Here is an 11,551-nt window from a genome sequence, read left to right on the forward strand (position 1 = left end):
CGTGGGGATCGGCTCCCATCCTCCTGGACCCTGTCCACCGCACCGAGGTCCTCCGGCCTCAGCAGCTGTTCCAGTCACCACAGGAAAAGTCCACCGCGCGCCGGGGGCGCAATGACAGGCACCTCGACTGCTGGCAGCCGCGCCAGGAAACCCACCAGGACAGCCACGCACCCTTACCCAAGCTTCTGCTTCTCTTCCCTACTCATGGGCGCGGCCCTCGCCGTGCACACGGACGTGGCCAACACCAGGCAGAGAGAGGCCGTCGCTGCCACCAGGCTCCATGGCGCTCGCTGGGGGACCCGGCACCCACAGCCCCGACCGCCGCCGGCTTCGCTCATGGCCCCGCGGTTCCGCGCACGCGCAGCTGCTACACCCGCACGGTGGGCCACATCGCGGTCTGCCGGCGGCGAGGAGGCTGCGAGCCGTGTCGAGGGCGGGCTGCGGAGTAAGGCAGGCGGCCGCCGGCGCCAAACTGTTTGCCGAAGCCACCGAGCCGGTCCCCAGCGCCAGCGCTGCCACCACCCTCCGCCCTCCACCGCCCAGAGCGCCGCCCCCAGCTTTCCGGTGTCGTAGTCTAGGAAACCGCCTCCCCAAGGCTACTTCCGGGTAGAGCAGCAGCGGGATGGCCTCAGGACCAATGGAAACAACCTCCGAGAGGGGCCGGTCACAGCTGCAGGACGGGGCATTGGCCAGGAGAAGCGGGACGTGGCCAAAAGGCGGGACTGGGCACGGAGCTGTCCCTTCGACCCACCTCCGACCCCAGGAGTTGTCACCTGGGGACTACTAGTCCCAAAGTGCATCGCTTCCATCGCCTTGCCTACAGCCCCAGGCGCAGGCGCCTTGCTAAATGTCTGCCTAGTGGCGCGCTGCGTTCTGGGACTTGTAGTCCGGTCGTGTAGAGGCCACGCAGGTTTCAGGAGTTCCGAGCTCCGCTGTCCCTTTGAGCAGCCGTCATAGGTGGGCTGTACAGTCCCTGGAGTCGTCAGTGATTTGCCCTTCTCTTCTTGAAGACATTTTCTTGAGCGCTGACAGAATGAGACTTGTTCCCAGGTCGGTACCCTATTCCTTGAGGAACAGTAAGAATAGTCTTCTGCCCTCGTGGAAATAAACACAAAAACATCATCATCATCATCATCAACAACAACAACAACAAAATGGAACCTTTGAGACAGAACCATGTGAGGGTTTTACTTTTTTATTAGCGCACTCTTTTCGACTCTAATATGTAGATATCACCGTTCGCCTTTTGCACACGTGGAAACCCTAGGTTTGAGGAAGTTAGCAAACACTAATCTCACTCCTGGGTTACAGTCCAGCCTGCCTCTGATTCAGAAGTCCCAGCAACTAAGCCGGACCACAAAAATGAAGGAGGGCAAGCAAAGCTAAGGACATGATTAATCATAGTTTTGTAAAAAGCCCGGGGAAGGAAAGAAGTTTAGGATGCAAGTGATTTTTTTTTTTAAGTTTAGTGAAGACTGGATGGATGTTGTAATGAGTTGCAATAACTGGTTCGCAGGCTAACCGTTGGTAAAAATGACAAGTGGGTTTCTCTTGCGAAAGACCATTTCTTTCTTTTGTGATAATTCAGCAGGTTGCTTCAGAATCGAGGAGCTTTGGTATGGCTTCTGTGGCCACAGCAAATTTCGTATTTGGTCATACACAGTATTCAGCTGTCCGGAAACCTCTTGGTTTTACTGCCTTACCAATTCTGTCTTATCTCTCTGACCATTCAGGTGACAAAATACCCTTTCTTCCTTCACTCCTCCTCCTCTACTTTCAAAAGTGCAGGTGTTTCCTGAAGGTTTCCTTTTACCCCTCTGCTCTTTGTACTCTTGGTTATTCTTCAGTGACTTCTGGCACAGATTCAGCCACCTTATCTCTCTAGTTGATTTCTAGATTTACATCTGACCTGAGGTTCAGACCTACATTCTCATTCAGTTTTCCTTAGATCTAGTCCAAGAGAAACTCAAGTGTAAAATTACTTACTATTTCGGAACCGTGGTTACTCATCTTCTTTTGTAGTTGGTGTCCAACCAGTTGCCAAATTACATAGATTCATATTTTTGCTATCTTTTAGATCATTGCCTTTATTCCACTCTTGCTCCACTCTAGATCTCATTATCTCTTTGCTGAGCCATTGCAGCAGCCTAAGTGATAACCCTACTGAAAAGGTCTGCACCCCAATAAGCCTCTCCACGTATGCAGCAATCCAGATCAGACCAAATCAAACCGAATTAGAAAAAGCCCAGGTTTAATGGGGAAACTGCTCCCTGATGATTTTCCACGCTCCAGAGAGGAGACAGGAAGAGAGATCGAAAAAAAACTGTCTGCTTTGAGGGGAGGTGCGGGGATGTTTAAATACCCTGTGGGAGTGGTCTTGAGCATCTCTTGGGGAGGAACCATGTTTGGTAGACTTTCTGAGATGGGGCAGGGTTTGGGGAGAGAGATAGGGGAGCGGGATGGAGTTGGAGCTTCCACCAGAACATTCCAGACTCTTTGGGTAAATGGATGCCAGCGGTTGGGTGGAGCTTCCACTGGAACACCTACCACCCTGTTCTCTTCTATACTGCCACCGAGTAAGCAAACATGCACATGTGCAAACATTCTGAATTCTTCCTCTCTGCATTCTATCTGCCCCTGCCCTCAAGTTCCATGCAACAACTAAATAAATTCTCACACCATGTCCTTTCTTTATCTTTGCTCTTGTATCTCCTCTGTTACCCTACAATCTTTGTCCAACACCCATGGCCTATTAAGACTTGGCTTAGATTCCATTCCCACAAAACCATGCTAAACCTTCCAGAGAGTTCATCACCCTCTATCCTATATACCAGGCTTTCTTTTTTGGGGCCACTACCCAGCTCCCAAATCATGATACAGAGACTTATTAGTTATGAATGCTCAGCCTTATTTTAGCTCTTATTTTAATCTGTTTCTCTTTATCTACAGTTGCTCCAGGACTTTTTACCTTTCCTTCTTTCTGTATGCCCTGCTTTCACTGCTTCTCATGGCTGACAGACTGGCGGCTTCTGACTTCTGGCCCTGGACATCTCCCTCTCTCCCCTGTTCTCTTCTTCTTTCTCTTTTGCCTAGATTTCTTCTCCTACTTATTCTCTCTGCCTGCCAGCCACACCTACCCCTCTTCTGCCTAGCTATTGGCCATTCAGCTTTTTATTAGACCAATGAGGTGCCTTAGGCAGGCAAGGTGAAACAAATGCAACACATCTTTACATAATTAAGCAAATGCAACATAGACAAATGTAACACACCTTTACACAGTTTAATGTTCCTCAACAATCCTGTTCTTCCACTGTACTGTGTCTTGAACAGTGCAATTTCATGTGCACTGGAATGTAATCATTTGAACGGTGTTAACCAGCTTGTTTCTAAATACCCATTTTAGTGAGTTGGTGGTGGCGCACACATTTAATCTCAGCACTCAGAAGGCAGAAGCAGGCGGATCTCTGTGAATTCAAGGTCAGTCTGGTCTACAGAGTGAGTTCCAGGACAGCCAGGACTGTTATATATAGAGAAAACTTGGATTGCCTGAGGTACCTCATTGGTCCAATAAAAAGCTCAACAGCCAGTAGCTAGGCAGAAGAGGGATAGGTAGAACTGGCAGGCAGAGAGACTAAATAGGGGGAGAAATCTAGGCAAAAGAGAGAGAAGAGAACAAGGAAGAAAAAGAGGGAGATGCCAGAGGCCAGAAGCCAGAGGTCTTTGGATTGTCTTGGAAAAACCAGAAACCAAAAGACAGCAACAACCAAAAACAAAAAACAAAAAAGAAAAACAACAGTTTATTCTGAAATTCCCAGTGCTGTGTCTCCCCTATTATAGCTGTTCAGGAATTATGCTGGAGACCCGCTTTGGCAAGGGAGTTCAAGTCCAAAAGGGGATGTGTGGAGTGGGTAGAGGCGGGAAGAGAAGGAGGAGACAGACACAACTGGAGGGTGAATCCGGTTGGCTGCCAGCAATATTTTATTGAGAAAAGATTACACCTTTTGTACTCAATAGTTGCACATAGAATTAAACTGGAGACAAGGGCCGTGTGGGCTGGGGCGTGGCTTGAGTCAGGAGTTGAGGAAGCTGGGCTTGACCTTGACAATAGGCACCAGTCAACCGTTAACGAAGAGGCTGTTGGGAATATTATTTTCAAGTGTGTGACTTTTGTCCACGCTGCACTTGTTCAACTCTGTGAAGCTGTGTTACTGTGCCTGTCTATAACACCTGATGGTCCTAATACAGAGGTGCCAATAGCCAGGCAGGAGCAAGGATAGGCGGGGCTGGCAGGCAGAGAGGATATATAGAAGGAGATCCGAGGAAGAAAGAGGAGCAAGAGAACAAAGAGAGGAGGAGCTCAAGGGCCAGCCACCCAGCCACCAGCTGTCACAGAGTAAGAAGAAAAGAAAGGTATACAGATATAGAGAAAGATAAAAAGCCCAGAGCCAAAAGGTAGTTGGGATAATTTAAGCTAAGAAAAGTTGTCCAGAAACAAGTCAAGCTAAGACTGGGCATTCAAAAGTTATAATAAGCCTCTGTGTGATTTATTTGGGAGCTGGGTGGCAGCCCCCCCTCAAAGCCTAACGAGTAAAACATCACAAAACAAAGGACCATAATTGCTTTTTCAAGCAGGAACTTTCCTCAAGCTTCCAAGGGAATGGAGACCCTTATCCAAATGCCTGACCTTGGGAAAGAACTTCTTCTGGGGAGTTGGCATTTATATTAAAGTTTCTTAGTCTTACTATATGGGTCTGTTTCCCTCAAAATGCTCCCAAAATGCTCTTTTCCCATTATACCATGATTTCCCTGTATTTATTAACTGAACTCTTACCCATTAATGGCCTCGGGCTCTGGATCTGAATCCTAGGCATTTCATCCTTGGGATCAGGTTAGGAGAGTACATTGGAATTCCTGGTTCCACAGTGGTGGGGATTTTCTATCCAAAGAATTATTTTGTACATTTTGTACAACTAACCTTGTACACATTTTCATTCTCTACCAAAGCCCATACAAAGTTGCCCAAAGGGAAAGGGATTGAAACTGAAAGTGAACAGGTGCTGGGGAAGGGTGGCCTGCAGTGTCGAAACGCTGGAGCCTCGTTAAGCAGCGACAGCCACCGTGCGGTCCACGTCACCATTGGATGTATTTGTTTTCGCAGTCCTTCATTGCTCGCTATAAAGTGGAAATAATCCTTTCATGTGCTCATATGGGTGCGGTAAAAACACATGAGCTCATTTCTGGATGGTGTTTATCCCTTTTACAAACCTGCAATCCTGCATTGCTGCCATCCCAGATCCTCTTTGGCAGCCTTAATGAAGTTAGCTAAGCAAATACCCCAGAGTTGGTCTCGGCCGTGGCATAGAGAGCAAGACAAGCCAAAGGTCAGCACCAGTCCTCTAGCATTTGACAGCTAAAAACAAAGACAGCGTAAAAATGCTCAGTGACTTTTAGATATATTTTCAAGTCTGCCTGACTTTGGAGTGGCTTCTTGACAGTAACCCAGTTTTTGTTGTTACTATTATTATTATTTTGTCTTCCTAATGCTCTAATCCTAAAGACTTCCAAGCCTTTGCCTCTCGATAAGACATTAGCGATCTTGCTAAGAGACAGCATGCTGGAGAGGAAGTACTGGCCTCGGTGTTTATCATTTTCTGCATTTTTGCTTGTCTCCGAGCTAACGCTGCATTTTTAAAGTGTGTAATGAGCAGCCAGAAACATTCTTTGTTGACTCACTGAATAATAAGCATCTTTTTCTCCCTACTGTGACTCAATTTCTAGCCAATAGTTGAGTCCATTTTTCACTAACCTCTGCAGAATCATAAATAGAAAAATCTGGTGTGACCTAAAAAGTATTAAAAGTTAACATCTCCAAGCTGGAGCCCATTATCATGATGGAAATATACTCACAAAGTGCATTTCAAAATAGGTCTTATTTTAACCCATTCATGGAATTAGTAATTATTAGCTAATTGGCAACTTATGGGCTCTGGAGAAAATTTACATTCATTAGTATAAATCTTATACATTAATAATTTTTTAATTTTTTTAATCTGGAAGTTAATTCAGAGAGCTTGGAGTTGTACATAAAAAATATTTGTGGAAAGTACCCAAGGAGAATAAGAGAGAAGGATTTTTTTTTCTTTTTCTTTTTTGGTTTTTCGAGACAGAGTTTCTCTGCAGCTTTTTTAGAGCCTGTTCTGGAACTAGCTCTTGTAGACCAGGCTGGCCTCGAACTCACAGAGATCCGCCTGCCTCTGCCTCCCGAGTGCTGGGATTAAAGGCGTGCGCCACCACCGCCCGGCTGAGAAGGATTTTTTTAAAAAAATATAAAACAGATTTTTAGATGCATAGAGCCCATTAAAAATAATAACAAGGGCAATTTATACCGTGGTGCCCTTTAACCAGGTAAGAGTTTGTGTACACAGCCTCGTATCTTATGAAAATATATATGTTTACATTCCTGCCTGGATGTGCCAGAGGTTAGGCAGGAGAATGTGGAGAAACCATATAGACGGAAGGGAGAGGCTTCGCTTCAGCTAGTAGGGCTCAGGGAGAGCCCTGGGAGGCCGAGGCAGCTGTTGAAGACTGGTCACAGAACAGCAGTTGCCCCTAAATTCTTTAATGCTGCAGGATTCCCATGTGTTGATAATGTGGCATTTACGGGCCACTTTTCTTCTTGTGACCCCAAGCCTATGTCCTTTAAGTCACGGCAACATTTTTTTCTACACTTACGCTCTGGGAATCTATGGCTCCAAAAGGGGTCTGTCGTGAAAAGTACTCAATAAATATTGTGGAATGCCTCCCCAAATGACTGACTGCCTGGCTTATCCAAAAGCCAGAAATGGAACGAGGAATTCCAATGATTTCTTCTCAGTCATGATTTTAGAGCTTCAGAATTTCAGGTTGGGGGCCGGAGAGATGACTCAGCCATTCGGAGCACTGGCTGCTCTTCCGGTGCTCCTGAGTTCAATCCCCAGCAACCACATGGTAACTCACAACCATCTGTCATGGGCTGTGATGTCCTCCTCTGTTGCACAGACATACGTGCAGACAGGACGGTCATATACAGAACAGGTCTCTCCTGCCTCCTTGTCAGCAGTGCCAGCTCTGGTGTCACGACGATGTAAACACTGGCTCTGACGGTCTTCATCGGAGGCAAAGCCCAGTTATTATTGCTCTCCCCTGGCATTTTCTCCCATCAGCATAGTTCTCCCTTAGTCCCAGTTTAAGTCCGTACTGCTCAGCAGCTCCCCACCCACACAGGTGTCCTGGAGGCCCAGGACAGTGGTTCAGGCAAGCTCTGCACCTTTTAGTCACGTTTACTTGTGCTAAGTGTTAACATCCTTTGCGTCTTAGTGTCTCTATCTGTAAGATAAGGCTGTCTTCATGGCACTTTCAGGAAGGGTTAAAGGACTTGGTATTGGTACCTTTCTTCTAGGGCCTTTGTGAAGATAACAACACAATGTGTGAGCACAATATGTAGAAAGTTTCAGAACAGCTCAATAAGTAGTAGTTATTGATACTTATCATTATTATGGACTAGAAAGGAAAAGTTGCCATCGTGAGAGTAGGAATCAGGGTGGATGTGTCCATAGCCCTGGTTCCATGCCTCCTCAGGATTCAAATTCGGTTCCCAGCAACCACAGCAGGTTCTCACAAACTCCTGTAACCCCAGAACCCGAGGGACACACACATACACACACACACACACTAAAAATAAGTAAATAAGAACAAGTCCTGATATTTGTCAAATGTTTGAAGCTTAATATTTTTTATTAATATTTCTCTTTCATCTTAAAGTTATATTAAAATACTACTCTTTCTATTTATTTTCCAAATATATTATTGAAAAGTTAGGTCATTTTTGTCAGAGTTTTTTAAAATATATAACATATAAGCAAAGCTTTTAGTGTTTTAAGTGATATCCAGATACGGAAGATTTGTTATGATTTAAAAAAAATAAACTGCCTCAGGTGTAGTGGCTCACATCTGCAATACCAGTGCTTGGAATGCTGAGACAGGAGAATTGCCATGAATTCAAGCCCAGCCTGGGCTGGCTACATAGTGAATTCCAGGATAGCATGGGTATTGTATTCATGTTTGCTGGGGAGATATGAACAAAGAGCTCTTCACCCCCATTAGAGGACCAGTAACATGCAAAAGAAATGATCCTACCCAAATCCAGCTTAGAGTGTTTATTGGGCTTCCTTCCAAGTCCAGGAGTAACCCCCAAACAGCTGTAATACTTGAAGTATTACAGCCCAGCATGGGCGATGACCTCCAAAACCCCCCATAGAGAGAGGCCCTCCTTTAGCCAGCTAGAGTTAACCTTTCACCAGCTCCTCCCGAGACCACGCGCAGCTGGGGAGGTATGCAGGCCAGAGGGAGCAGCTCAGATCACAGGGGAGGGTCTAATGACCCTCCCCAACGTTCCTACGAGGGACTCCCAGTCTTGGAAAGATTGCTTATGGGTACTCACACTTGCTTTAAATAGGATGGTCACGGCTGTGATGGTGTCAGGACAGCACTCCACAATACTGAGCTACTTAAAGAGGCCCTGCCTAAGAAAACAAAAACAAAACAGAAGCTCAGACATGGTGTTCAGTCTCTCTGCAGGTTCATCTCCTTGTAAAATCAGCATACCCCTGCAATACAGGGTGGTACTTAAGACTTGGAGAGGCATGGTTTCAGACATCACTGCCCTTTTAAAGTTCATTAGGTTTTTCTTTGCATAAGGTGTGAGCTAAGTACTGCCGTGCGGAAAGATATGACTATTGGCTCACCGCTAAAGACTGGGGGATTTTATCGAATATCTGTGCAACTAACTGATAAGCAAATTTTACCTTCGTGAGCCTTCCTAGCCCTTATGTGGAGGCTTGCACTAGTCTTGGTGCCAACGGTTCCTGTTTATGCTGTGCCTTTTGAGATCATTTCCAGTTTGTGTGGCGTGCTTGTTCATACACCTGTACACTGTGCCTACTCCAAAGTATTGAATTTTGGGCAGCGATCGAGATGTATATATTATAAGTCTGAGACCTAGGTATGGCCCTTGTGTAGAAAAGAGTTTCTCAAAAGATTCAGTTTTAAGTTGTATTTTTCTCAATGTAAAGGAACAAATGAAGTGAGCAGAAGTTCCGGATGTGAATCTGATTAGCTTAAAAGCAGGAAATAACTGTTGCACCAGTTTGTGCTGGCTAGTTTTCTATGAACTTGACATAAACTAGAGTCATCTGAGAGGAGGGAGCCTCAGCCGAGAAAATGCCCTGACCAGACTGGCCCATAGGCAAGCATGTAGAGCATTTTCTTCATTAGTGACTGAGGGTCCAGCCCACTGTGGTGGTGTTGTCCTTGGGATGGCGGTCCTGGGTTCTATAAGAAAGCAGGCTGAGCAAGCCATGAAGAGCAAGCCAGTAAGCAGCACTCTTCCATAGTCTCTGTTATCATCTCCTGCCTCCAAATTCCTACCTTGGCTTTCTTCCCTGACTTTCCTGGGTGATGGACCACAAGCTGTAAAATGAAATTGAACCTTTCCTCCCCACGTTGCTTTTGGTCTTGTTGTTTTTATCATAGTAATAGGAACCCTGACTAGAACACAGTAATTATACAAAACTACTAGCTTGCTTTCAGCAAATAATTATAGTGGTCAAATTACAGGAGTCAGGAGAAAATTAACTATTACCTGACCACCTCATAACCAGTTAACAAGACAAATCTCAGGCTGATTTCTCTTGACAAGCAATGATAACCTATTTGAGTTTGGTTAGATCCCGGGTTCTGTATTTTTAGGGTCTGCAATTGTGACCTGCATGAATCAGTCACTTGAGGCAGGTAGAACACACAGCAGCCTGTAATTCCAGCTTCAGGGTTCCTCCAGCACCCTCTCCTGATTTCTTCGGGTACCTGTGCTCACATGTACATACCCCCCACATAAATTAAATATAAATTAAATATAAATCTTTAAACTGGACAGTGATAGCACACGTCTTTAATCCCAGCACTGAGGAGGCAGAGAGAGGCAGTTCTCTGAGTTCAAGGCCAGCCTAGTCTACAAAGTGAGTTCCAGGACAGCTAGAGTTACAAAGAGAAACCCTGTCTTGAAAACCCAAAATAATAGATAGATAGATAGATAGATAGATGATAGATAGATAGATAGATAGATAGATAGATAGATAGATAGATAGATAGAATACTAAAAATATAGAGCACAATATCATGTGGAATGTATGCCTATTTGACTCTAAATCACAAGGCTCCATAGTAAAATCCTTTTCAAGGACCAAGAAGTAACAACATTTTCTAGTAAAATAACTTTCTACACTTTAATGAACAATGTGGAAAGATAGCAATTCTCTTGTCTACCCAGGTCAAAACAGTCCCGTGACTACCCCTTGGTTCACGACACCACAGACACCCAGTGGGTGTCTTCACCATGTAAGTTAACCTCATTTTATTAATATGTTTATTTATGGTTTTCTGATACAAGATCTCAGAATTAGTTTATTATCCATTTCAAAGAATCAGAGCGCATAACGCATCATTAAAAATAAAAATTTGTGCAAAACGGTTACTTTACGGCAGACTCTACCATGTAAATAATTGTGAAAAAGCAACTTATTGTTATTTTTTCTAGAACAATATTCAGTATACATAAATCATTTAATAAATATTTACTAAGCCAGGCATGATATATAGCGTAGACCTATAATCTCAGCACTCAGAAGGCAGAGACGGGAGGATCACCACAAGCTAGAGGCCAGGCTGGTCCACATAGAAGTGAGTTCTAAGCCAGCCAGGGCTACATAGCAAGATCCTGTCTCAGAAAACCATCAGTAAATAAATATTAACTTACATGGTGAAAACACCCACTGGGTGTTGGTGGTGTCGTGAACCAAGGGGTAAACATGGGAGTGTTTTGACCTGGGCAGACAGGAGAATTATCTTTCCACATTTTCCATTCTTTCCTCAAGCATCACACCCCCTTACCGTCTGTTCTCATGTTTTCTTCCTGTAGCATCATTAGAAAGTAATGGTTTCTGTTTAATGAACTTTAAAATGATCCTGCATGGTGTGCTTTGTTTCCATCCTCTAACTGTATCTTGGTAAGTACTGTTATGTGTCTCATTTCTGAAAGAAAAAAAGTAAGGTACCAAGAAGCCTTACTCTCCTATAGTAGAACTAGGTCTCAAACCCATGCAGTTGAGCCTTGAAGCAGTGATCAGTCGCCCAGTACCTGGCCTCATCAATACTTCTTGTGATGAGTTAGTGTATCCCCTACTGCCTTATCAACTAAAGCAAAACTCTAAAGTTTATTTAAATATTGAGCTTGCTGCTGAAGATGTCATTATCATTGGTTGAGGGCATTTGTTCTTGCAGAGGACTGGGGTTTAATTCCCAGCAACAATATGGTGCCTCACAGCCATCTGTAATTCTAGTCCCAAAGGATCCAACATCTTTTTCTGCCCTATGAGGATGCTGTATACATGTGATGCACAAAATATATGCAGATGAAACACCCACACACATGAAATATTGAAATCAATACAAACTTTAT

At 44.7% G+C, this 11,551-nt stretch overlaps 1 protein-coding gene across 2 annotated transcripts in view; it reads right to left on the reverse strand.

The window, feature by feature from the left end:
• Positions 1 to 542, reverse strand: part of Edem3 (ER degradation enhancing alpha-mannosidase like protein 3) — a 60,245-nt gene extending 59,703 nt beyond the window's left edge. For both annotated transcript variants that reach the window (XM_038349267.2, XM_038349266.2), the window contains exon 1: positions 178 to 542. In XM_038349267.2, coding sequence (XP_038205195.1) covers positions 178 to 338 — 161 coding nt within the window. In that variant the 5' untranslated portion in view covers positions 339 to 542. The remainder of the gene's footprint in view (positions 1 to 177) is intronic.
• Positions 543 to 11,551: the final 11,009 nt, after the last annotated feature.

The sequence above is a fragment of the Arvicola amphibius genome, chromosome 12 (assembly GCF_903992535.2).
Source record: "Arvicola amphibius chromosome 12, mArvAmp1.2, whole genome shotgun sequence".
NCBI classification, from domain to species: Eukaryota; Metazoa; Chordata; class Mammalia; order Rodentia; family Cricetidae; genus Arvicola; species Arvicola amphibius.